Source organism: Poecilia reticulata, linkage group LG6, assembly GCF_000633615.1.
Source record: "Poecilia reticulata strain Guanapo linkage group LG6, Guppy_female_1.0+MT, whole genome shotgun sequence".
Classification (NCBI taxonomy): Eukaryota; Metazoa; Chordata; class Actinopteri; order Cyprinodontiformes; family Poeciliidae; genus Poecilia; species Poecilia reticulata.
The window spans coordinates 24,336,299-24,364,215 of record NC_024336.1 but is presented as its reverse complement, the minus strand read 5'-3'; the positions used below and the strand labels follow the sequence as shown (position 1 = coordinate 24,364,215).

At 38.7% G+C, this 27,917-nt stretch overlaps 2 protein-coding genes and 1 long non-coding RNA gene across 7 annotated transcripts in view; 1 reads left to right on the top strand and 2 right to left on the bottom strand.

Annotated features, from left to right (window-relative positions):
• Positions 1-241: 241 nt before the first annotated feature.
• c2cd4a (C2 calcium dependent domain containing 4A) lies at positions 242-2,181 on the bottom strand. Its single transcript, XM_008412277.2, has 2 exons — positions 2,090-2,181; positions 242-1,995 (listed from the first exon to the last, which is right to left on the bottom strand). Exon 2 carries the CDS (start codon positions 1,966-1,968, stop codon positions 622-624), a length of 1,347 nt encoding a protein of 448 aa, XP_008410499.1. The 5' UTR covers positions 1,969-1,995; positions 2,090-2,181; the 3' UTR covers positions 242-621.
• Positions 2,182-6,331: 4,150 nt separating this feature from the next.
• The window catches only part of tln2b (talin 2b), a 98,557-nt gene continuing 76,971 nt past the window's right edge, over positions 6,332-27,917 (top strand). For 2 of the 5 annotated variants that reach the window (XM_017305321.1, XM_017305320.1), the window contains exon 1: positions 6,332-6,651. The gene's annotated coding sequence lies outside the window, so the exon portion shown is untranslated. Of the gene's footprint in view, positions 6,652-6,780; positions 7,030-27,917 lie in introns of those variants that run through there. The other 3 variants (XM_008412280.2, XM_008412278.2, XM_008412279.2) reach the window with 2 other exon arrangements.
• On the bottom strand, positions 12,472-15,022 carry LOC103466595 (uncharacterized). The gene is made up of 4 exons (XR_533963.2): positions 14,613-15,022; positions 14,379-14,501; positions 13,600-13,677; positions 12,472-12,685 (listed from the first exon to the last, which is right to left on the bottom strand). It is a non-coding gene; the product is annotated as an uncharacterized LOC103466595 (long non-coding RNA).

Below are 27,917 nucleotides of genomic sequence, written 5' to 3'. Positions count from 1 at the left end.
CCAGTTTTTAGTATGCTGATTTAATTAGTTAAGGTGTGGGCATCATTTCACCTTTAGGAAATGACGATGGAAATGACTAGAATAAGTGTCTTATGTATCTCAAAGCAATATAATCGCGTACATGGATAACCAAAAGTTATGTTTTACAAACCCAAATCCTATTTTTAAAGGTTAATAAATTATAAATAGTCAATAAAAATAAAATAGAAATAAAAAAACAACCCTGCAAGGTTTCTGGTTTCTCATGATATTTTAATCATTTGAAAGGTCAGGAAGTAAACAACAGGCTTAGAGGAAATATGAGACGGTTGCAGTCTGACTAAACAAGCTGGTGATGCATCCTCATTAACAAACCATCAACTCAACATTTGGAAAATATCTCATTTAACCCAGAGAGGCAACATTTTCTCACTATTCTAATTTTCCTATTATTATTTATAAAACTTCGTGTTGAAAAAAGAGATACTTTATATGAATAAAATTGCGTTCTACTCTAAAACAGATTCGACACGAACATCCTCAGTGTTTTTCATAATTTAATAAATACAAAACTGATGGAATACAAAAATTAAAAATAAATAGCTCAAACACAAAAGTAACCCATGAAATACACAGTTTAACCTACATTGTTACGATACTTGAAAGAGGGATATCACAGTCACCTAGGAGATAGTCTCTTTTGAGGGTGCACATTTTGTTCACCACTTTAAAGCGAAGTGATCTCTGGCTAAGATCTTCCTCCGAGATGCCGTCAAAGAAGAAATCTTCATTGAATATTGGATTGCGGCTCTTTCTGATGACCGTGCTGCGCTGCTTTTGGAGTTTGCCGGGGACCAGCGAGAGGCTGACGCTGCAGTTGATAATCTTTGGATCAACAGAAAGAGGATAAAGGCCCTCAGCGCTGATCAGCCGAACACGCAGTCTTTGGTTATCTGGACAGTACTCTGCTGATAGTCTGAGACTGCCATCTTTTCCTACAGGCACCATTCTTTCCTTCATCACCCTCTCTCTGTGTAACGTCAAGTCCATGGGGAAGATGTTGGGTGGGGCCAGGCTGTAGCTGTTGGCCAGGCCATCAGCTAACCCTTCAGAGGCTCTCCTCATGATATTTGGGCTGTTGTCTGTGGAGCTGCCCTCGTCTGTTGACAGGGAATTGTTTCTGGACACCATTGCTTTTCTTATGCTTCTTGAAAGCAGCAGTTCATGGCTCAGTGCTTTGAAAAGGGAAGACTTAGCAGGGCACCTGGACAGCAGCGGGGAGCTGAAAGGTGATGATTCAGTGGAAGAAGTTGTGTCGCTGTCCAGAGGGGCCTGCCAGTTCAGGGTGCAGCTCCTGGGGGAGAGCTTGGAGGTCAGACTGTTGAGGCTGAATGAAGAGGGGCAGGAGGACGGTGAGGCAGAGTGGGAGAACTTGGAGCACGTATTGGAACGACTCCTGGGCAGCAGCAAAGGAGAGGAGCCTGGATCAGAATGAAAAATCGACTCCTTTCTTCTGGTGTGGGGGCTCTCTAGTAACGTGCAAAAGCCATAGCTGGTCTGAGTTTTAGCCAGGTGTGGAAGGGACAAGGCGGCCTGGCTTTGGGGATCGGCGTTGGTGGTCTCCTCATCGCTGCAGCCGTCACAGGGGCTTTCATCCACACTTTCTACCTGAATAATGTGAGGATTTAGCAGCGCCTCATGAAATGTTACTTCGGCCTCTGGTTTAGCCCTCTCACAGGAAGGCGCCTTGATGCGAGTTGTTCCCTTTTGCTCCGAGTTCTTCATCTCCTGCAGGGATAAAATTGTTGGTGGGATGCAGAATTCTGGGATGTTGTCAGGGGTGATGATGTTGGGACAGTGAGAAATCCTTCTGGATTTGTCAGTCTTTTCTCCCAACATTATGTCACTGATTTTGAAGCTGAGCTCTGCTGAAGGCATGGGCAGGTTTGATCTTTCTACTGACGTGCGAATCTTTTCTACCACCCACATGGGTCCTCTAATGGAAGGCAGGAAACTCTGCAAAATAAGAATTACATATTATTTAGGCGCTCTCAAATGTGACCAAAACCGTACATTACTGTTAAATACAATCTGTAAAAGGCCTTCCTACCTTTATATCCTGAAAATAAAGATAATCCAAAAGGTTGCTCCAAATTTAGAGCTGAGAGAGTAAGAAGTTCTCTTTACAGCAGCTGGAGGGTTCTGTCAGCTTGACGCACGAAGATGGTTTAAATGAAGCAGGATACCAATAAATCTCACACACACCCCTTTGGCTGCTTAACCAGGATCCTCCCACTTTCCTTTTACTGCCGCTGGTTCCCATGGAAATGTCCCAATGGCAACAAAGCTCATAGCCCAGTAGTAGACACTGTGCTGCTCAGTCTGACAGGCCCTAAAAGGGCAACAACCACTTTTGCACAAATGACGGAGTTTCAATTCACGTGCGACTTTTTCCGGTTTTTAAAGGGCGTTCAACCTCTTTTTGTATTTTTGTAAGCTTTAACAAAGCAGTCCGCTCAGATAACAGTTTGGAACAGTTTTTAAAAAAAACTCACCGCATGACATTTAGTAAGAAATCTAATCCATCCACAGGTTTGTAAGTCAGCAGTATAACAAGATTTGTTTGCCATATTTTAATTAGAAATTCATACGGTGCAGTGTTTGTTTGCCACGTATTTGGTAAATTAATTTTAACTTTAAAAAAATGTTAGGCTGGATCATTACATCACCTACACACACACCGCATGTGTTTTGAATATTCAGCATATGTTTCTATTACATTCTCATGATCTCAGCCTCAGTCAACTTGAAAGTAGAAAAAGGTGTAAAGATGGCAGATAAGTCTGTGTCTGCGCAGTATGACTGTTAATATAAATACATGTAAAAGGATGTGTGACTGGAGTAAATAACAATCTTCCAGACATTGATAGTTCACATACTAAACCTGATTGTGAATCACAGTAAAATTTTAATTAGGAAACATTTTTGAAAAGCTGGGATATTGTTAGCCATCCTTTAAATGCAGAAACATTAGGTATTAGAATTAGGTATATTAGATGTGTTAGTCTTAAATCTTTGTTTTCATTTTACACTTTTAAGGATCTTCATTGCAAGTGGAAACATTCTTAAACTAAATGCTTTGCTCACACGGATCGCAAAATGAAAAAAACTAGAGAAAGATTTGGCTGAAATGTCTGATACTCAAATGTTTCGGTTTTTAATTGGATATCTAAGTCACAAAATGTAAAATGTTTCTTTGTTTCTAAACGTTGCTGTTTAGATTTCCAGCCCTTGCTGGAAAGTACGTCAATGCTGCCCTCTTCTGGTGAGACATGAAACAAATTTACAGGGCAAAGACTGCTTCCATATAGATGATAAGTGTGGACATTGGCAAAAATCCCATTTTAGCTACAGGACTAAATGTTTTGCACTTACATAGTATATTTTGCACATCATCAAAATTGTACTACTGCTTAACATTTATATGCACACACCGATGCAGTGTTTTTTTTTCTATTTGAACAAAGTCCGTCTCTATGCAAAGAACTTTTTATTCTCACCCATGAAAAGATAAGCATGTCCTGGTGCCCATGACCAGATTTAAGTGCCTTTTTGTTCTGTAAATATCTAGAAAAGATAGAGGTAAAAGCTCAAAGCACAAAGTTCAAGTTGAGTATCTTGGTTACCAGGTGTCACCATCCAGTAAAGGGTTACAGCGATGTCAGTGGCACCAATGTACCAGGAAGGCGTTCTAAATGGAGTACTTCTCAGAAATGTTTTCCTATCTGACCACATCTCATCAGCAATTCAAGTGTACTTTAAAAACCTCTTTGGAAACCAGAGGGCCGTGAGATTATCAGAAATGTGGAGTGAAATTGTAGAGAGTCTATTTGACCTTCACTATTATTATAACTTATATATAGAAATAAATGTTATTTCCTTCTAGATCTCACTGCTTTCGGTTGTCATCAGAAGACTATATGGCCTAAAATAAAATGTATAAGTAGTTAAAAGAAAGCAAAGGTAGGTTCCCTATCGTAATAAGACATTAAAATATGAACAGTTTAGCATGTGTTCTTAAAACAACACTCCCATTTCCAAATCCCATCTTCCCTCCCATATGTACAGGTTTATCCTGTTTGTAAGTGCTGTCAGTTCTCCTTCAGGTGGCAGTATGTGCCCAGGAAACAGCAATAATGTGGCGCTTACAGAGAGAGACGTAAAATTGGATTGATAATTACATTAAATCTATACATACATTTATTATTATTAGTTTATTATTATTATTTTTTTTTTACATTTCAAAATTTGAGCAACTTCACAAATATGCTAGTTGACAACATATAGGTAAATCTTCAGTTTGATACCAACAGTCACACTTTGAAAGGTAAATGTTTAATCGTTACTGCTGCTTAGGTCACATTTATGCAAACTGCAACTCATTGAGGTGTGTTTTGTAAAACACACTCCAGGAGGAGGGCTCCCAGTTTTTTTGTTTTTTTTCCCTCCAAATTCACCATTAACAATTAGTTTTAAATTAATTTTCCACAAGTTAAAACCAAATTCATACAAGTCCATATTTCACCATCTAAGGAATATTAACTGAATTAATGTACACATTACCTATTTCAGCTTCATACATAATTGTTGTTTCTTTTTGAAATATACATCACGGTGTAATCATATTGATTTTATCATTTGCAACCTGTCAGCTGTTTTACATTTGTTCACTTCTTTAATGTTCTTTGTTTTTCAGTATAGCCAAATTTTTAATAAAGCTGTTGTAATTCACATATTGTTAATAATTATGTGTTAGAAAGGTTAGTGAGTCTGAAATTCTGATAAAAAAAAGACTTTAAGAGTTTTAATGTTAAAACATAAATCAAAGACATGTGTGCTGTTTGTTTCAGTTATAGTTACTGGGCAATCATCAGAGAAAATATATAGTGATGGAAGATGTTCAGCTGCAAACTTCACAACTTGTCTTCTGTACCTACAAACCCACAGTTAATCTGCAGCAGACTCCTCCAAAATCACAACAGAAACAGGGTGTAGTCTTGGTATATTTTATGGGCTTTCGGATGATGATGATGATGATGATGATGATGATGATGATGATGATGATGATGATGATGATGATGATGATTCTTTTTCTTCTTCTTAGGTTTTGTTGGCAGTTGGCAAAAAACATTGGTTTTGATGGTTTGGTCACAAGCATTCACAGTTAAAGGTGGAACAAGTACATACAAACCCCAAGGGATACTGTAAAGGATCCCATCCATCCATCCATGTTCTTTACACCCTTGTCCCTCAGTGGGTCGGGAGGGTTGCTGGTGCCTATCTCCAGCTAACGTTCCGGGTGAGAGGCAGGGTACACCCTGGACAGGCTGCCAGTCTGTCGCAGGGCAACACAGAGACACACAGGACACACAACCATGCACACACACACTCACACCTAGGGACAATTTAGACAGACCAATTAACCTAACAGTCATGTTTTTGGACTGTGGGAGGAAACTGGAGTACCCGGCGAAAACCCACACATGCACAGGGAGAACATGCAAACTCCATGCAGAAAAACCGGGGCCGGGAATCGAACCCAGAACCTTCTTGCTGCAAGGCAACAGCTCTACCAACTCCCAGACTGATATTAGTCTGGCAGAGTCTGAACCACACACAACAGTCAGGGCAGTATTTAGGAGGATATGGGTCCCTGGGAACCACATGCTTCTTCTACATTTGCTATTTCCACCACAGTGATGGTTAGCATCCACTAACATTATTGTCCACATAAAAACACAGCTTTACTGAAGTAGTTGTATTCGCACTTTCTGTTTAGTTTGAACACGCAACCGTTTTAAAAAGGTTTTCAATTGTAGCCTATACAATTAACCCAACTGTTATGTAACCACGCCAGGCCATTGCACAGAGTCACAGACTTTGCAGAACTCCTTCCGCATGAACCAACATCTGGCAAATGTGGACAGACGATTGAATTAATTGATTAATTTTGCAGTGTGAGGGGACACATATGAGTGACCCCAACATCACTGCAGGCACTTGTTGACTAAAGAGGTTGTGCAAAATTCATACTTAAATGATGCAGCATAGGTACATTAAAATAAATATTAAATTCGCAGTGATACTGTTGTAGATAGCTGTAAGTGCCCCCCCCCCCTAGTCAAAGTCTGCCCAAGGCCACATCAAGCGTCAGGCAGGCTCTGCTTTTACTCTTCACATACTATTGAAAGGTGCACAAATTCAGTGCGCTTTCAAAATAAGAGTCTTTGGTTATATCAAACTATCGTGTCTGTGCATTTAGGCGTGCGTGGAAATTTTGTGTGGGGATAATCTCATCTTCGGCAGCTCATCTGAATCAACAGCGATCCACAAAGCCATCCTGACCCTACCACATAATGTATACAGAAGGTGGACGAGAGTGACGCCGCTTCCTTTTCTCCGTCGCACAGATATGTGATCCTATTTTTATTTATTTATTTATTTATTTTTAGCCCCCCATCTCTCTCCACTGTACGATAAACGAGGAGGGGCTTGATGCCGTGTGTAGGAGGCAGGCAGGCAGGCAAGCCGTGCTGCTGACCCGCTTGTGGTGTGTGTCGCCTCGCCTACGTCCAAGCCAGCTCGCATGCTGTAAGGAGTGAGAGTCATCAGGTAAGATGTTTGCGTTTGTTTTCCCCTCCGAGATGCTTCGCGGCGTCATTCTTGGACCCTGGCGTTTGTCTTTAAAGGTGCTCTTCCTCCCGAAGAGGTCTCACTTCCACAGGGAGGCGTTCCGCTCGGCGTTGGTTCAGCAGAAGCGCTGACAGCATTTCGTTTTTAACAGCTTGCAGACGACCTTTTTCACATTAGCAGAGAGATGTTTCCCAACTCGGTCCTCTTTTGCATTCAATATCGGTCGGTCTGTCTCATTTGACGCGTCATGAGAAGCCTGACAAGTCTGATGTTTTTTTTTTTTGTGTGTGTGTGTGTGTGTTGTTTTTTTCTCGCAAAATATGTGCTTGCTGCTTTTGACATTGACAGATAAGAGAGGTAAGGGGATGGATGTTTGATTAAGCGACTTGTTTGTAGAATATTTCTCTTTCAATTAGACTAAATGGTTAAGTAAAGCTACATACTGGCCAGCCTCAGCATCTTTGCGCCGCTCTGCATGGAAATGTGGCGTACAGTAACTCGGACTTGACCTGAATGTTATCTGGCTCAGCTCAAGATCAAAGCTGACATTGACGTGTGTGAGATTAGTGGGCATGCAGGATGTGACCCTGATCGTTTACTGTAGACTAATCAAAAATATGGGCGGCTTTGTTAGGATTTTGACCTGGTTATAAAATGTTAAATTGTAGTAATGTATTTCAATAAGAATATCTGTTCTGGAATGGTATTTCCATGTTTGAAGAGGACACTCTGCTGATTGCTGATTTCCCCAAAGATGCCAACCAGTAGGAAGGTTGTGTGTCCTCTAAATATTGGCCATCTCTCTTGACACAAAAGCCCAGGTGGCATGAGGATGTGTTTTTTAGTGCTTTGATGTGTGGAGAATTCAAACAGGTAGAGGAGAGTAAATGTTGTCATCTTTTAGTCTGGGGTGAAAAGGCCAGGAAAGAAAATCATACATAAATTGAAAATTGTGTAGCTGCAACTCAACATTTGAACTGAGCATGAGAATGAGTAAGAGAGGGGATGTAAGCGACTTTTGATGCTGGACCGGCTGGTTTGAGTGTTAGAAACTGGTGATCTACTGGGAATTTCACCCGTTTCCTTCTCTTGAGTTTTCAGAAGTGATCTGAAAAAGAAAAAAGAAATGTATGTATATATACATACTTCGTTTGCTGCCATTGCTAAAACTACAACTATAGGCAGTCTACTATTCTAAAACGTCACCGAAAATTGACATCATCGTTCACAACTCCTCTTTCTATTCACTGATTGGCCCGGTTGAAATTCAACTGGAGAAATTGAGCTCAGTGGGAAAAATCCCAGACAGATCACTGAAGGGAGATGAGAATTGAGTGGAATTGAGTAAGAGGCAATGGTCGGGGAGGTTTTCCACTATGTATCAGCTGAGCATTTGGATGCTGGATGCAATGCTGCAATGGATGCTGTTTCAGCAGCGAGTGTTCTGGATTGTGTTGCACACTACTAATGCTTAATGCTAGACTCTTACCTGAAGTGCAATTCCTTAAAATGCACGACTTAGTGGCACAGTAAGGCATCTGGGAGTGCCAGATGAAATCATCCACATGCTTCCTTTTAGGACGATAAGCCTGTGTTTCTTTGTAGTGTGTAAACTATATATTTTCATATTTCACAACGCTTAGTTATGTCTTATTTTAGTTTAATGTGTTAGTGCACAAACTGTTTCTGCTGAAAAAGCCCACACAGTCACAGTCCGTATATCTGATAAAGGTAGTACCCATGTGAAGGCTAATCTTAGCGACTGTTCAGGACCAGCGCTCTATGAATTTTCCATTTGAGTACCCATTGACAAGTGACATTTATTCATGACTCTGTTGTGAGCATTACCCATGTGTCACGGGTCACAAGTGTTTTTTGTTGTTGTTGTTTTTTTACTTTTACTAAATTACGTATGATGCAGTTTGTAGTCATGGTTTTTCTTAGCGGGAATGCAAACAGATGGGAATTCTGTCATACAAACTGATAGGGAGCATGCTGTTACATGTTGTCTTAGATGAAGCTCTGCACATCTACCTTTTTGACAGAAAACAAAGCTGGTTTGATTGCTTGTTTTGATTGCTGGATGAAACTTTGTGCATTGTTGTTAGACTTGTCATATGCTTACTGTGTGTTGCCTTGTTTGCATTAGCACCTTGTTTTGTTAGATTTTTATTATTATTATTATTATTATTTCCACATAGGGGTGGAATGCTGACTGCTAATTGAAATGAGCAATGCAATGTATTTTGGAAAATTAATAATAGCCTATTCTATTCAGTTTTGCCTTTTAAAGCAAGAATGGATTGCAAAAAAAGTTAATATGGCACATTAAATTCTGGTGTAGAAAATATATGTTTTTAAGTTCAAGACATGCTTGTTTCTAAATCTGAATTTAAAAGGCAAACTTAAAACCTTTCAAAACACCTTCAAAACTAGTAAGCATGGTTTTCCTTAACACATTAAAAAACAATTTTAAAATCACCCTCACTATTTTAATTTTTTTGCAAATATTTTGAATGCTTGGTGATTGGGGGTGTCATATGCAACACTTATTTTTCATTATGAGAGTCTTTGGTTGAAACAAAGGCATCTACAATGAGTTTACCCTTTCATAAAATACTTTACACAGATATAATTAGAACACAAGAAGCACCAATATCACAAGCTCAAACGCAGCGTGCAACAGCCAGAGGCAACTGGCAATCACTAGATGTTGTTCACATGATTAAGATTGTTTGTCAGTTTATAGGTCAGCAAAAGATAGAAAAGTTGAAAACTGTTGTTTAAGCTTTTAAACGGTTAGATCCCCTAATTTTACTCACTGTTGACAATTAATCAAAGTTGTTTTTTAAACTGTATACCGTCCTCACTTTTGAAGATTACTAAGGAGGCCTTTCTGTTATGTTCTTTTTTTTTAAGTTTTAAAAATATCTAACACCTTCTTTCACACTTTGAATCTAATGTTGGATATACTGATAAAACTAAATAAAATTATCGCATCACACAAAGAGGCTCTGAAGACATTGCAACATGTGAAGAATTTGCATATGTTTAGGTTGTGTTCTTGAGTTATTGATTTGCTTGTATTAAAAGGAACGAAAAACCCTGATTGTGTTTCTTTGCTCCTCTTTAAAAAACGTTTTTCCCCTCAGCTGTTGCAGTTGCTGTGTCATAAAGAATACATCCCTGGTTGGAATTCCCCAGGAAATGTTCAGCTGGAGGGTGGGAAGAAAGGCCTCAGAGAGTCACTGGAGAGTGTGATTGTTGAACAATATTTAATGCATGAGTGTGTAGGAGGTGGAAACTAAAACAGACCCCATGCTGTCGCTGTGACCCAGCCTATTTTAAAGGGAAATGGATCTATGTTTTTTTTTTGTTCCCTCTCTCACTGCTGTCTGTGTAATCGCAGCCTCTTTAGGGGTTGGCTTCCTTCCAGTTCAAGGTCTGTACAGAAAAGGGTAGATGTAAAAGCTGACTGCCTTCCTTACACCTTTGCAAGTGCTTGCATTTTTTTTTTTTTGCAAAAGAACAAAATAGAAGGTAGAGGCACTCAATTTATTGTTGGCATACAGGTAGTTTGCAAGATTGCATGAAGTTATGGCCATAATTGTGTCAGAATGAATCAGCTAACAACACAAGTAATAGTTTTTGGCGTTATTATATGACTACTGGATGTGTTAAGCAGCCAGTTACCTTAAAAAAGAATCATGTTGTTGTTCAGGGGGTTGTTTAAGGATTTGAACGAGGTCTCAGTTCTGTTGACTCAATAACTGGGCCAGAGCACCTTCAGAACTGTGGCTCTTGTTGGGTGTTCCTTGTCTGGACTGGTCTTTTTTGTGTGTGTCAAAATTGGTCCTGAAAAGCCACTGTGAGAAACAGTTGTTAGGGTCATGGGGAGGAAAGGTTCACTGATGCAGGTAAAGGCAAAGAGTGGCCAGTGTTGTCCTGTCCAACAAGCTTACTACAATTCAGATTTTTGAAGAAGTTAACGCTGGTTCTGAGAGAAGGATATCAAATACACAATCTACAATACAGACATTGCTTTGGCCTTAAGATTTCACAGTTCTACGTCTAATCAAGCATTTCTGAGATGTGTTGTAGAGACAACGCTTATCTGTGGAGGTCCCATCTCACAACTTAATAGGCTCAAAGAATCTGCTGTCCACTGAAAGCTGGCACCTCCAGGGTCTATTGGAGTCCATGCCTCAATAGGTCGGTGAGACCAAAAGGAGGGGGCTTCACTCTGTTAGCCATGTGATTCTAATTTTATGCCCAATTTATTCACAGAGCAGTGTTTTCTCTAGGATTATGGCTTTGGATAGGTGGAGGAAGATGAACCCTGACACAAACATTTTATCACACTGTCACAGAAATGGTATGCTGTGGTATAAGTAAGACATATGGTGTAAGGACATTTAGTTGGCTTAAGAAAAGAACAAGGTACATAGCTGATCAGCTGAACAGGCATCTCTCAGTGAGTTATTTTATTATCTGGTGCTGTTTAGATCTTAAAATTAGTGTCTCCTTAAAGGGCATATGGCGCCTAACATTGTTGCTAATATATTGGTGAGCAAAACATTGAGACCATCGCCAGCATTTTGCATTTGCAGAACTACAAATATGAATTTATGCAATTTGTAATTTTATTTATTGATGAAATAGAAAACCCTGTCAGTTGACAACAGTTTATTTGCTTTCTGATTTAAAAAATGTGGCATCAGTTACAGTTAGCTTAGCTGTACATCACAATAATAAACGCAAACTATTAAAGCGGAATGGCTCTTACTCTCAACCCAACCCTTACTAATTAATACGGCGCATATTGAGCATGTTCTACACATGTTGGTTGAGGTGGTGTGATTCTGTTAGTGATGTGTAAGCAGCTACCAGAATTGGGTCAATAAGCGCTACGATGACATGTTCAGTTCTCGGGTCATTGGCAGTTGCACAGCCCCGCGGCACATCTCATGAAGAGGTCGAGTGAGATACCAGCTTGGAGCCGTAGACAACTGACTTCCCTCAGTTGTGCATTCAGAAGTCGGTTCTAAATTGGATTTGTGGCAGAGATCGGAAATCTGAGGCTTCACTGAGAACCAGGTGCCTTCATGCGGTTTACTGGTGGACTGCTTTTATTTATATATAAATGTGTTTAGGATTTTTTTCTTTCCATGTTACTTTTACCACATATTTTTTATTGACAATTTTACTGTGAATATGAATATACTGTGAGTACTTTAAAAAAAATTAAATTCTGCAGTTTAAAAAAGGAAACACGCTCACTCTGTTTTTTTTCCAGAGAAACACTGGGCTGAATCACTGCTCGAAACAAACTGATTATCAGTAAACATCATGTGATAACATTTCTGAGGAACATGTGATGTATTGGTCCCTTTAGCAAAGTGGAAAGGATCAACTGATGTTCCTTTGTCTCTGACAGATGAATTATATTTAAAAAAAAAAAAGTCATTTGCAATGTACTGTATTTGAGAATAAGACAGACTGCTGTGTTGCTGTGTCTGGTCAATATTTTTCCCACTGTTCTTATGGCGCAAACTGCTATTTCAGAAGCTTTCAACTTGAGTTGCTTTTGTTGAGGTACAATGGTTGCATGTTCCTGTTCATTTATGCGCTCTTTTGTAAGCACACTGTTGGAGCTCTGAGTATCTCCTGCCAGAAATGGTTTAATTGTCATAACTGTATTTGATGTTAGACTTAAAAAGGACATCATAAAGTTTTTTTGTATGTTTGTGTTATCATGACAGTGGCATCTGTAATTACTCCTATGAATACAATCCAAAGTATGTGTTGAAAACTTTTATAAACTCTGCAGTTTTTCATGGCCAGCACATGAAAACATGGATGTGAAATGCTTTCAAAGCCTCCGACGGTTTTTTTCTTTTACTCCCAAGCATGCTGAGTGTGTATTTTTCTGGCATGGTTCTCGAAGGAATGCCACGGGAGAGAGAGGTCAGTGACAGTGGGGCAGAGATCCCTGTTACACAGCATCCACAATCTGCATGAAAGATAAATCATAGGCAGTCTGGTAAGGGTGGTGTAACACTATACAGTGTGGACATTAATCACTTGGTATCCCTTTATGATGATTCACAGCCATATTTAAAATATGGTGAAGGTGAAGCAGATATTGGAGAAACTGGTGGTTAATACAGCTGCAAAAATGTTTAAAAATATCTAAGGTATATCTGTGGCATATATGTAGGACTATAAGACTTCCTCTAATTGGCAAAATATGCATATTGCATTAATAACACATCCTTCTTCCATTTACAAAAGTTAAATGATTGGTCAGATGACCCCGTTAAGAAAACAAACATTGATTTAAAATTCTTATTTTTGTGTTCTGGAATACATTTCTGAGGATCACTATTACCACCAATGATGTGTGATTGTTTAGTTCCTGAAATGAGTGCAGACTGATTCCTGCTAGAAAGTCAAAAGTTTGGGCCACAAGACCATAGGTATTAGTTTGTGTTGCACCACATTATGAAAATATTGTGTTGTAATGTAAACAGTATTACAAAATTCAAATATTACAAGATATGCATACACATAAAAGTCTCACAAGTGATCAGATTCAAGTGGAATTTTCAATGACCAGTATATGAGTAATACAGGTGTCACGTCAGGAAATGTGTGCAACTACAAGATGTTAGATATGACATGATGAGGTCTCCAATATTTGATTATTTAAGATTTTCTTAGACTTTATCATAATTTTTTTGGCATTTGAAAACATCCTTCTAATATCTCATGTGGCTTTTTTGATCAGGTAAGCAGGAAGTGTTTAAGGTTTTTCAATTAAAGAGATCATTTTAATTTTAATTGCTCTCATTCAGTACAATCATTCCCATTCTTTTTTTTTTGACAGATTTATATTCATCCCATCCATCCATCTGTTTTCCATACCTGCTTATTCTTGCAGGGTTCTGTCATTGGGCAAGAGGCAGGGTACACTCTGGTAGGTCGCCGTGTTCCTATTCATTTCTAAGAAGAAGAAAAAAAGCAAATTAGTAGCAGCACACCAGAGCTTTGTTCAAGATTCAGAATTATTTTATCCCCTTGCCGTTGTGCAGCTTGTCTGTTTTAGGATGCATCATGAGTTCAAAAAATTCCCAACCTTCAGATTAAGCAAGCACTTAAAATATTTTGCCCCTCAAAGACACCCAGGTGTGAAGACAAAAGTGAAGGCGGATGAAATGGAAAAACAGATGCAATAAATATTTAAAACTTAACTGCTGCTTTTTTTTTTTTTCTTTATAGAAAAGGCAGTGGTTTCACACCAAGGTTAATTGTGACCTGTCAAGTCCATTGTGTGTACAGCAGCTATAAGACTGTTTTTGTGATGGCCTAGGGGGAAAGGACTCCCCTGTCTGATGAGAAGCACTAGAATTACTGCTCTGATCCTCTGTGGGCCGTGAGGACTGCTGACCAAGCAGAACTCCCTCTGTCTCTGAGTTGCTCTCTCTCGCCCTCTCCCTCCAGTTTTCCTCAGTGTTCTGGCTTTCGTAGCGAGGGGGGTCGACACCTCAGCTTTTCTCATATAACAGAAGGCTTATGTGTCACACTCTCATCAAAATTATTTCATATTAGCCCAGTGGAAGTGCATTTAGCAGCTGGAGGCTGTAAAGTAGGAGTGATTGCGGCACTTTATCCCTGTATATGCAACTCATCAGCACAGCACTGACCTTGTGTAAGGACGGAGATTCTCTGGTTACCTTCATTGAAAGCCAATAGCTAGAATTACATCCTTTGCTCTGCTTTTAAAGATAAAGTTGACTCAGGAAAAATTTCTGGTGAAAAGGGAAATTCTACAAAAAAAAAAAAGAAAATGCTTGTGTCTCAAATATAAAGCTTACTGCGCTGTAAGCTGTATGCCTCTCTTAGACAAAGGTGTTTGACTAATTGAGTAGTTAACATACTTTAAGCAGAAAATCCATCAAGTTCCATTTATTCCACCGTTGTTGTCCCTCCACAGTTTAGTGCCGTCATGTTGATGGATCTTTCATAATCCAGTGCTCACCAAGGACAAAACCTTTGACATTTGCTGTAATTACTAGAGGTGGTTTAATTGAGTGAGTCAAACGCGTCATTTGGAGCTGCTCGACGTCTTCAGTAAAGCAGATTCCATAGTGAGTTATTACTCCTATCTAAAATGCACGCCAGCAGCGTCTTGCAAAAGCATTCATACCCCTTGGATCTTTTGCCATTTTGTCATGTTACAACCACATATGCTTTCTTTGGGGTTTTCCTCAAAAGAGTACGTAGATTGTTTTTTTCAAAACACTACAAAGAACTATCTGAATCAATACAATTTACATCAACCTTTTACTGTGATTACTGCACATCTGCGAGACTTTGGGGATTGTTTAGAAGCTTTCCACATCTGGGGACTGAATTTTTTGACCATTCTTGTTTACAAATAAGCACGAGCTCAGTCAGATTGGATGGAAATTGGCTGCCAGAAGCAACTTTAAAGTCCTGCCACAGATATTCAGTTGATTTAGGCTTAGGCCATTGTAACACATGAATATGTTTTGATCCAAGTTTGTACTGTAGTGTAGCTCTGGATGTGTGCCACTCAATCAAAAGCAACCCAACAGCATGAGGCTGCCATGACCACAGTTCACCGTGGTAGATGATGTATTCGGGCCGATGTGCAGTGCTAGTTTTCCACCACGCTGTGCTTTGCATACAGGCCAAAAAAGTTCACTTGTGGTCTCATCTCTCATCTTCCTTTGCATATTTATTTCTGGCAAACAAAGAACATGAGTTCCTATGGCTTTCTTCTTGCTACCCCATTATAAAGGCCAGATTCTCAAACTTCGTAGGCATTTGTAGTGGTAATTATTTATACTAAATCAAACGCAGGGAAGGCTTAATTTTTTTTTAATTAAGTGACTTCTGAAGGTAACTGGATTTTACTTTAGTGAGTGTGAATAAATATCTAGCGTCTCTGAATCGCCGTTTCCCCAACACATTGTCTTCATCCATGTTTTAATGTTTTTCTCTGTGTCACAAACCATTCTTACCTCTGGACACCTTTGATCAGAGCGATTGATTTCCCTTCTGTTTTATGACTTGTTCATGTTGTTAGCAATATGTGTAGAAGTAAGAAGAGAGTATTGGGTCGGAAATGAGTAGAAGTATATAATGCTTTTGTTCAAATACAGGGAGTAACAGTAAAAAGTGGTCAAGAAAATAAAATGCCCAAAATAAAGTACAGAAAAAGCTTCTTAACTACAGTAATGACGTGCTTGTACTTTGTTACTTCCCACCTCTGTTGTAAGCTGGAAAAATATGAAAACGAGCGTGAAAACCTTTTTATAACAAGTGGCAATTTGGTTCTTATTTCTTTTTGGATACAAGAGGGAACTTTTTTCAAGTTAATAACCCTGTGCACTTGTGTTGGCACAGATGTGTTAATGTAACATAAAGGAAAGTGAACTCAGTATAAATACAAACTAGGAAAACAAAGCAGTGTCTTTTTCTCCTTTGTGCCACTGTGTCTCATGATGCTCCTGTGACCTAGAAATGAATCTCGGCAAAGCAGCTTGAAGGATGTCTAAATTCATGAAATGCATCTGGAGTAGCAAGGAGGGATGATGAATGGGCTTCTTTTCAAGATATTTGTAGCTTTTTTTTTTTTTTTTAAATGACTTTAGTATTGCAAAACTAATTTAAAACCCCTTTTTACGTACAGTACATGTCAGTCACTGGTGTTCTTGAGGTCAGCAGTGTCCTCATGACAGCTAAGGGATTAAGCTTATTTGACAGAAACAATGACTCCAGAAGTAAGCATTAAGAAACAATCAAAGGATTTCTAACCTGCTTCCAGTGGAAAACCTACACTTCTAGAAGGGTGGAGGACATGCAGCTAAGAGAGAATTCAAAGAAAACCACAGAGGTCAAGAATGACGAGAGTTAGCAGAATACTGCAGAAATTACAATAAAAGTGTTACATTTTGTCCAGGGACTTTCAGTTACAAGCTTACATGACATTATAAAATTCTCCACCTTTACGGTTCAAACAGTAAGCTGTTGTTGATTTTATAATGGTAGGATAAGATTAAGTCCAGAAACTGGGATCTCATTTAGTTTAATGACTGGAAAATAAATCAGACATTTGGCTTAAAAACACATGGGTTAAGTTTTTCTCAGCACGGTTTAAAATGTGTTAGTTCACAATGGAAACGTTGATTCTTTCATACAACTAGCTTGCATGACAACATTCAAATGAAAGTGTTTAGGGCTAGCATTTGTACTTTATGTTTCACATCAAGTCATATCAAATTACGCCATCACTTATTTGTTCCTCTATCATTTTCTAGTTGTGACATTATGAATGTTTACACTTTTAATGAGGAGAAAGCCGTGGAACTCAGTTAAAGTGTGTATACTGAATGGGACAGGCTTTTACTCATACATTTATTCACAAAAAAGATATAGCTGTGGCATTGCTCTCAAATTATTTTATGTGACACAAATGCACAGCTGCTCTTTTTTAAGCTTTGATGTCATTTTTAGGTCATTTTGCACGTTGCTATGTCAGGGCAGAGGCTTGCCTGACCTTGTTTTACAGCAGCCTATGTTCATCTTGTTGAATGAAACATGGATTGTAGTGTAGGAACAGTTTTCATTTATTCCATGAAGATTTTTTTTTTTCTTCTGCTCTGTTTTGATAATTTTTTACCCTGAATATGTCTCCCCTGCTCCCCCTGATAATCCTGAAGCAAAATGCACCTCCATGTGATATATCCAGGTAAATTACCACTGAACATGGTTCTCGGAGTGTTTTCTCACATATCTCCCACCGTATTCCATGTTGGTCATTTGGTGTTTTTCCAGATATTCAAATGATTATTTATGAATAAATTCACCTGGAATGCTTGTTGTCAAAAAAACTTTTTTGAGTTTTTAACTGGAATCTGGTCCAATGACATTAATATCAAATTAACAAATCTCTCATGTTATTAAATTGTTCTTGTCATCATTGTCCTCGATGTACATGGTTAGCAAACATGGGTCCTCATCCAGCTTTGTCCCAGTTTCACTGGTTTTCCTGTAGACACATTTAACATTGAATATTGTTTTTTTAATTTCTTTAAAAGTGTCAGCTTGTCACTTTTAAAGAAGGTAAGCACTGAGATGAAATGTGCTCCTTTTCTGTAAATGGGTATCCCCACATTAATTTGCCTGCTTAGCTTCTTAAACAATTAATTGTTGCTACCTCCACTACAGCTGATGAGCCAAAGGCTTTATTATAAAACTAAGATTTTTAAAGGTTTTTTCTCATATGAATAATTATACATGTTAATCAGAGAAACCCCAAATGGTTGTGAAAAATTAGATTGCAAGGTTTGAACGTTTGAACGAACTGGTGGTTATTTTTATTCATAAGTTGATACACAGATCTTTCCTTAGTAATCTATCTGTAGTTTTGTGGCTGACTGAAGGGCTCCAGGTGTCACTTTTGTCATCATGGTAAGTGTAGCAATATTGCGCTGACCAAAGATGCCTTTTCAGAAATTGGTAGTGTGTATTCTTAAGACTGATTGTAATATTTTAAAAGAACTGCCAAATATTGGCTGATTTGTCAGCAGATGTATAATATTTTTTGACCTCTTGTCAAGCATTTGGAGCAATGAGATTATTTAAATTCAAAGTGTGCATCCATCGTACAATGTCCTGATGTTACATTCTGTAACCTTGTTTTTCTGTGTACTGCTGAGCCCAGCACTGAACGGAAGCTGAATATAAATGTTGTCTTTCTCAAGAGCAGACAGTGTACTAATGTAGAAGAAACACCCTAATCGGTTTGATCTAAAATGACTGACATTTGGTTTAATTTTCTGTAACTGATTTATAGTATCAGCTTTTAAAATGAAACTAATAACTCCCTAAAGCAGAACCCATTAGCTTGCAAATGTCATATGCCTACGTATTTTATTTCACCTATGCTCATCTCTACATATGTTACCCTGGTGTTTAATGTACTGAGAAATTAGATTGAACAAGTGTTTTTTCAGAAACAACTATATTATTTATTCAAAGGTGAAATAATTTGCCATTCAAAACATGAAAATAAACAAAAACACATGATGTAGCCTTAACCTTAAGCATGTTTAATGGGGGGCGAGGGAATCACAGCTTTAAGCTGTTCTATGGAAGCCTGGCTAATTCTGTTGCCTTTGTGTCAAATTGACCTTTCGGAGTTCAAGTTTGGTTTCATCAGACCTAAACAGATGCCTGGTTTGACCTGATTTGAGACTTGGATGTTTTCTTTGAAGGAAAGGCTTCCAGTCATGAAATGCTACTTCTTAGTAAAAACATATTTAGAATATTGGAGATTGTTGTCTGATGTAGAACATATCAGTACTCAATCACCAGTTTCTACAGTGATCAGTGTTTCTTTTTTTTTTTTTTTTGAGATGTCACTTTTGTCTCATGGTACATGTCTTCACTGTGCCATGGGAAATAGATAATGCTCTGTAAGTTTTTGTACTCTTAAACTTACTGATATGCTTGTAAAACCTTCCATCCTTCCATTGTTGAATTGAGACCTGTCTGCACTCCCAAAGGTAGCAAAGCTGAGTTAGTGACCTTGGTGTTATTATCCTTGACTGGCCAGCAAACTGGCCTGACCTGAGCTCCACAGAGAATCTGTTTGTTTGAGTGATTGTCTAAAGGAAGATGAGAGACACCAGACCCAAACTGCAGATGACTTAAAGGGTTCTATCAAAGCAACCTGGGCTTCCTTAACATCTCACATTTTCTCACTATCAAAATTATTTGAGATGTACCTCCGTAAACACATACAAAACAAAGATCCACTTGCGACAGATGTGTGTTTCCATAAATATAATTTATCTGTAGAGTTTTGTTTCCAGTGAGAAATAAGCCAGAATTTTTTTTTCTTCCATAAATCCAAAATATTAGATTCCCTGAAGAAAATAGCTACGTTTGGCACTCTGGCATTTCTATTTTAAAGCACTTCACCGACTGCATTGAAATCGGAATCATCCATCAAGTATGAATTTTAACATTGTCATGAATGAAGCCTCAAGTTTGCCAGTGAAAATTGGCAAAAAATGTCATATTTCTGTCACTGCAGCTTTCTACAGTGATACATATGATGCTAATTTCGAGGACATTTTACTGGCAAGTAAATCTCATTGCATTTAAAGATGACTCGCAAGCTAAGCCTCCTTAGTTTGTAGTTTTATGTTATGTCTCAAACACCTTTTTCTACAACTCACTCATTTTCTGTGCGCTCTGTAAATGCATTATACAGAAAGCCTTCCAGTATGCCCGATGTTTCATATGCTTTAGTTCGAGAAGCACATCACCTCTCTGCAAGAGAGGTAAACCTTCTTCCTTATGCACGCATTGCTCAGCACTTACAGCAAACTGCATCAACTGAATTAGCGTAATTGGATAATTCCAAACTCAAAAGCCTTTTGTAAAACAGGCGGCGTTCACTTTCATCAAGGAACACATTAAACCATTTCCCTCATAGTGACGAACAAAACACATGCAGGGGGCTCAGTGCGCTGTTCCAAATGTTTGTGAGAGAATATGTGATGCAAAAAAATCAAACGACAAAGAGGATGCACATGGGAAAGATCTGTGAAGTGCATTTTTCTCCGAGATCAAATATTAGATAAGTGTTCCAGACATGTATCCTTTTTCAGGCTAAATTGAGACGCAGTGTAGAGGCTTAAAAATGATCCTGTGTTGATTTCATGCCATCACCACCATCTGTTTAGTCCACTATATGGCAGCTGTTTCCATATTTCTCTGTTGAGTCTTCATTTTCCTCAGACACACAGATTGATGGACCAGTAGCTTAATGGAGGCTAGTTGCCTGTGCGCAGTGGACATGCTAGACCTGCGCGGCTATACCCATGAGATAATGCATTCTCCCTCCAGTCTGGCTGCGAGGGTATCATGTAACACAGCCAGGTGTGTGTGCAAGCCTGAGGTCAAAGGTCTGACTTGCATTAGTGGACGCAAACTGTCTGTCCTCCCATTGAAACCAGTATCAGTTGGCTGATTTGCTGCTTTATGCTTCTGGTAATTCTTCATTTCCCTCAGCTAGCTTCTGGTGTTTCTCAATCATTAACCATCCTTTCTACCCTTTTCATAATCCAAAATCAAATGTACTGCTGCCACATGTAGGATTATTGATGCTGTTATTTAATGAGTGTCAGGGCTTCTGCCGTTTATCTGTGATGTATAGTCCATGTGAGGAGCTCATACTGGGAAACATGCACTATATTTACAGTTTGATTTGATTTCTCTCTCTCTCAGGGAAAAAGCCTGTCATAAATTACAGGAATCTCGTGGAGCGTGGCACAGTGAAGCTTTATAAATCCCCCTGCTGGGAGGAGGGACAAAGAGACAGTGAAGGAGGCTGTGCTGTGAAAGGGCAATCTGTATGCAAGTTCAGTGGGAAACAGCATCCTCAACTCATGGCACAAGCTCAGAGGCACTGCCTCAAATGCGGCTGGCTTGCCATGTGAGGTGGCTCACTCTGCTCTGTGTTAGCCTCAGCCGCTGTGCAAAGATGAGGCTTTTCAAGAGTGTTTTAGGTGCAACTTTGTTTTGCATTGTAAAAGAGAAAACAGGGTTTGTTTCTTTCCAGCCTTCTTGAAACAGGTAAAAGTGTCCAAATCAGACCAACTGTACGGTGCAGGCCTAATATCTTTTTGTGTGTACGCCACACTTGGATATTCTAGGCCTCTCGGTAAAAAAGGATGTGCCTTCCCCCTTTCCTTTGGTCCTGAACCACAGGAGTAATTGAATTACACATTCTACTCTGTAGCTTCTCAGCCTCATGGGAGCATGCAACTAATCGTTTGGAAGCTGTGTTTTTCAGAAATGGGGAGGGGGGAGGTGTACCGATGCTTTATGTCTCAGTAATGGGCAACTGCACCATTGATGTCAGTCATCTTTTTCTCACCATAGCAACAGTGGCATTAGTAGAAATCCATCAACAAGGTGCTTAACCTAATGACCTCTGAATGTTGTGTTGAAATCACATCTACAACATAAAACAAAGCGCTTTAACATCAGCATTGGCTGGAAGGAGCATCAGATGGTACAATAATCTGGAACGTAAATATTAAGGTTTAATAGATTTATCACCACTCCATTGACGTATACTTGTAATATTGGCTGGTACTTATATGGTAGCTGAGTCATAACTGTGTTTTTCACCTTGTGCATTAATACACATGGTGTTTTGGATATACCGATTTTGGATGCTTAAGACAATTGTCATGAAAAATCCTTCTGTGTTAACGACTGTGTTAATCTTTAAGATTATACCCCAAAAAAGGAGGTGGCTCAGTCAGTAAATTTACAGACATGCTACTCATATCATGTATCCGTAGTTTTAAAACGACTTAACTTTATAAAGACAGGTTGGTGCCTCTTTAGCTTCAGTTTTGCCACTAAAAATATGTTCAAATAAAATGTAGTTTTCCTTTTTTGGTAGAGGAGAGTCCAGCGGCTGTCTTTCAACTAGCTGACCTGCAACGTAAAGCAACAGCTGGGGGAGGGCTCTGATTTGCTACCCAGTGCTACGTGCAGCAGACAAAAAGCTCCAGACACTTCAGGATTTCCATTTGCATCTCATCAAAAGGTTATTAAGCCTTACAAATAGGCATGATGACATTTTTTTTGAAAACCTGTATAGCATAACACCATTGACCAGCACATGCCTACTTCATCCTCCAGAGGCGTCTTGCAACAGTTTCATCACCGCCTGCATCTGTTCATTAAAATATGAACCCAAGAGATGTTGTTTACCCAATTTTCTTCAAAGATGTACATCATTGTAACAATGAACACAATGAGGCTGTCGATGCCTGATACTGTTTCTGGCTGTCCTTTGAGGTCTGACCTGCCAGTTAAGTTTGTGACTTTGTCCAACTCAGTTTTTTTTATTTTCTCAGAACCATAACACATCCATACTAATCTGTTTGAATTAAAGAATTGCTGTAACAAATTTTAGCCATGGTCAAAAAAATGTCAATAAACATTTAGCTGATTTAAAACATGTTGTTACATGCCTGCACTGGGTATTTACCTTGCTGTTTAGTGAATCAAGGCTGATGTGGATCACTTGCAATAATTACACATGCAATTGTGGTGTTTTATTTATTTATTTATTTACTTCAACTGTTATTTTTTAGAGTGTAAATACTAAATCATATTTTTTTTATTGAGATATTTTTTGGAACAGTTAAACTATTCATTTCTGCATGTTGTTAAGGAATGTTCTGGCTCCGAGCAAAAACTGTTAAATAATGAAGGTACAGTGAAGATTAACAGTGAACCCAATTTAACCTTGTTACTGAACAACTCCAGGAGAAATAGGATCTTTTTATCAGCATCCACAGCTAAATTTTTGGCCAGCATCGTGAAAATGAATTGTGTGGAAGAAGCAGCCCAGCAACAAATTAACACGTCGAGTCTTTGTGATTATCAGTAATTGTCATAATACCTTCCTCTTCAGCTGAAAGCAAAAGCTGTGTTTATTTTTCCTCATTTTCATTTTAAATAGTTAAATGGTATGCTTACAAATACACGCTAATTGTCTTTCATACAGCATAACCCTACATGCTAATGTTCCCCTGTGAGGAAAATAAGCCTCGTTAGAGGCTTATTTTCTGTTTGTATTTTCTCACTGTCAAACAATGGTAAAGCTGTGTTAAAACACAACACAGGGTGACCCTATCGTGTCCAACGGATCCGTTCGTCTGTTGTTCTTTTGTTTGGCACCCTTTCATAATTCAGATTTACTGCTGCATCTGTAGTGTCCATGTTAATGAAGTAAAGCCCAGTGCAGAGACCCCGCATTGATTTCATTTCCTGCCTCTCTGGCTGCTCCCTGGGTAGAGATGGAGATTACATGACAATGTCATACAAAAGGAGAGATTAAAGAATCTGTATCCAACTGCAGTGTCACAGTTCTGTGCTTGGCTTCTCAAACAGATGCAGGACATTAAGGGAGAATTGCAGAATGTGAACTTTGTTTCTGTATTTTAGATCTGTTGAGCCGAAGTTTGCTTCTTGTTAACCCTTGCTTGAGAGTTTCGTCTTTGTCTTCTTTTAGAATCACACACGCATCTTGGATTTGAAAGCGAACGTCTGATTAATTGGATGATACCGCTCCTGTCAGGGATCCACAGATAGGGAGCGAGGAATGGATGTGTTGTTGAGTTAATATAGAACAAAGAAGGACACAATTCCTTTTCTAACTTGATGCTTGCCTGCCTTCAAACCCAAGTCTTTACCTTTGGTCTTCAATCAGTCTGCACTTCTGTCCAATCAATGCTGGAATGGAAACAAGCCAAAGATAAGATCAGATAGAAAAAGTTCAAAATGGCTTACTGTGATACTGTATATTGAAAGTTTTGTAAAACACTAAAGTATTTTTTCCCCCACCAATATCTTCAGTAATGAACCTCAAGTTTTTGAGGTTGGAAGGCCTTCTTGACATTATCCTAATCCAGGGTTTCCCATATTCGGTTGTCCTATCTTATGTTGCCATGCTTGGATAATTCTATCAGAAATAGTCAAGGTAGCAATGTCACAGTCCTTGCACGCAGGGAAATTAAACATTTTGAAACCTCTGCACCAGACTGATTTTGAATTTGTTGATTAGAAATATGGAGAACATTCAACCTGCTGTCTGAGATGCAGCGCCTCTTGTTTTGATCCTATACTTTGTTTGTTTGTTTGCTTTGTTTGGTTAAAAATAATGATTTGGTGCAATTTGTCTCTTTGCAGATAAGCTCTGTAGAGGTGATTATACTGGCTCTTCGGAAAAAAATATTCCATCATTTGTTTCTGTAAGAGGGATACAATTTTCTCAATAAACAGTATTTGGATTATTTTCTCTGACAAACAGGCTTCCCTGCCTTCATTGAGATAATTTCTGTCTGATGTATTATAGTGTAAACTTGGCATCATTAGCAACACTAAAAGCTGCCCAAGTGACAACTTGCCTTCAGAAGCAACACAAGCATTTTCTGAAAAGTTGAGATATTGTGAAGATAAGCCATTCTAAAAAAATACACCACAGCTCTTTTTCTTTGTAGGCAGTCACATGTGCTATGTGCAATAGGGGTAATAAATAAGTCACTATCATCTTGAGGCTGTTGGTCATCCTTTGAATTGTGGACAAATTGTAATGAGTTCTATGTTGTGACTGTGGACAAGAAAATAAAATAAAAGTTTGTGCTGTAATTGACATATTTTAGGTAGATTCTGAACAGCATAGATGCACAAAATTAGAGTATGACTCGTTAACATTCATTTGAATGGACCAAGACTAATGACCTGGCACCTGATATCTGTAGGACAGGTGTTGCTCAAACACACTCTCTTTGATATTCAAATGATTCTACCCATGTTCCTCTATTTTCTTTGCTGAACTTTCAAATGGTTTCATTAAGAAAATCTCTGAAAAAGGTGTAGATAACACTGGCGCTAGCTCAGGTGTTAAGTGTTGAAAATAAGTGTTATCATTACCCCTGAAACGGCAGAAATAATCAGTATTCAGGTTATCAGCTTGCTCGGTGCCCCCACTTTACTAATTACAAGAGTGTGTCAGAATTAATGAGTTGAAATCTATTATGGTAGAATTCAAGAAGCCAATTAGTGAATCTCAGGAAGTGAGCAAATTGCTGAGCTGCAGAATATCTGTTACGTCTTAACTTTCAACAGTATGATATATGCAGCACTGAGGATGACCTGTAGTGTGCAGTCTGGATTGGGAAATATTTTACATTTGCAATAGACGTTTGAGTTGCACAATGGAGTACAAGCAGAAATCAAAAGTTCATTTGATTCTTATTATCGAGTCTGTTTCAGTTCCAAATGACTGCAATAAGTAAACCTTTGAAAATAGTTAAATTTTCTCCCGACTGCCACTGCTCAGGAACTTTTAAAAATGTACTTATTTTTCTAAGCTGATGCTCGTGGGGAGCACTCCTTCATGAAGATGTTTGCAAGTAGGTCTATCACAATAAGCAATAAATCAATTGGTTACATAATAAATTGGAACGAGCTCAACAATTTCAGTTTGATTGATTTATTGTTTGTCTCTTTTCTCTCTTTCTACCAACAACTGGATGATAAAGGTTTTCAGTCTGGCGGTTTGGTGTCAACCAGCCCTTGTTTACAGAGACTTCATAATTCATCTTTTTTGTTAAATGTCTTTCAGTTCCATGTTAAATGTTCATTACCAAATGTCATTACCATTATATTACTTGAAAATAGTCTCAAAATAACAGTAAAATTGCTTGTCGCGATAATGTTTAGGACAGTTTACTGTCCAACGAATTTCATTATTGTGACAGGTCATGTCTTTTTCAAGTCAAGTCTCAACTCTTTCAGCTCAATTCAGAGTCAAGTTTCTAACAACTGAACTAAACATCTAGTCTATCTCTAACACTGCCTGGCTGTGGGTTTGGATTCCAAACCTGTACTCCAAGCTTTTAGGCTACAAGCATACGCCACAAAACTACATGCAGTTAGTGAGCCTTTTTTGTTCTGGTAGGAGTCATTTAACAACCACTAATTGTTAAATTTGAGGACTATCACATATTTTACTAAGAACCTGAAAGAAAACCAGCCATGGTACGACTGTAGAATTTGTGATGCAGTACAAGCATCTGGATACAAGTGTCTGGATGTTTGTTTGTTATCCTGCATAGGGCACTTTCAAAAAGTCTTTTAATCAACCAAATCAGATGATTAAAAGCTGTATCTTGGGTAGAGTATAATAGTTATACACCCAGACACACTTCTTCTCAAGAGTACAATTCCAGTTGTGTTCAACTTTTATAGGTCTACAATCAAAGTCTGTCTTGTATTGCTTGTCAACAATTAATCAGGTTCTCTATTTGCTTATACCCTTGGCAGTGTTTAGAAGGCATATTAGCCTTAAATAAGTTAAATCAGCAGTACATTTTGGCTTATAATCAAGTTATGTATTTTTCCAACTTTGCTCCAGCAGTTTCCATTCAAATTTAATTTCCTGTCGTTGTCAAGCAATAAAATAATGCCTGTCACATGTTGGAGCTGGACTGTTGGCTATGTTTTGCCAGAGCAAGTTGTTAACCAACTTTGATCAAACCTTCATCTACCCACCCACTCACCTATACCACCTTTCATCGTTATTGCATATTTTGCATGTGTATTGTTATTGTACCCAACTGTATACACTCACCGGTCACTTTCCAGTATCTGTTTTTCTTCACAGCAAAACATATTTTATGCCAACCGGAGTTTCTCCTCAACAGTCTTGTTGATCTAGGTTCAGACAACATCTGTAATGTTCTAAAAAAAAAAAAAAACATGCATTGTTTAAAGTGTGCATGTAGCTTCATTACTGGTTTCTGAAGCTGGTCGTTTAAAAAAACATTTCAAATTAAATGAGAACTCCACGTGTTATAACTGTTTATATGACACTTCTATGATTCGTCTCTCACTGCCAGGTATTAAAGTCAATGATGTATTCCTCCATAGAAGCAATATGGTGATGGTAATTATAAGCAGGAATGTTACCAATTAGGTTGGCATTTCTTTTCAGGCACTTGAAAACATTCTCATACAGCTTCTTAAGCCCATTTCATCTTGCTGCAAGCTGACATTTTCTTCTCCCTTCTGTCTCCCTAAAACCTTTGGGCTTAATGAGCCATCTAGCTGTTTGACCCTGATGATTCACTTCGGATTTAGCTACCACTGAAAACCAACGATTGGGTGAGTGCAGCGTGTTTGTCTGCATCCACACTAGTTGTGCATCCAACAGTCTCTAAGCTCATTACAGTAATCAGGTTAAAAAGAGAGGAACTGGGGAGTGCTTGGCCTACAACTCGTTTCCACTGGACTTCCCTAGTGAGAACCTCTCACCCAAGCTCCGGCAGAGCTGATGGGACCTAACTCTGCAGATGCTCTAATGATCCCCTCCCGCTGATCCTGTTTGTGTGAAACCCACACTGTGGTATTCAGCTGCAGCCATACAGTCATAATGACCAGCTTGTAATTGTAAATCCCGTCTGAGACACACCTATTCTTCTCTGAGTTTCTGAACGATTTAATCTGGCTCACACTAACTGTAGACAACAAATCCTTCTTTTGGCGGTTCACTGTCTTGGTGCATGACTTAAGTCAATCAGTATGGATGAAAAATAAATAAATAAAAAATA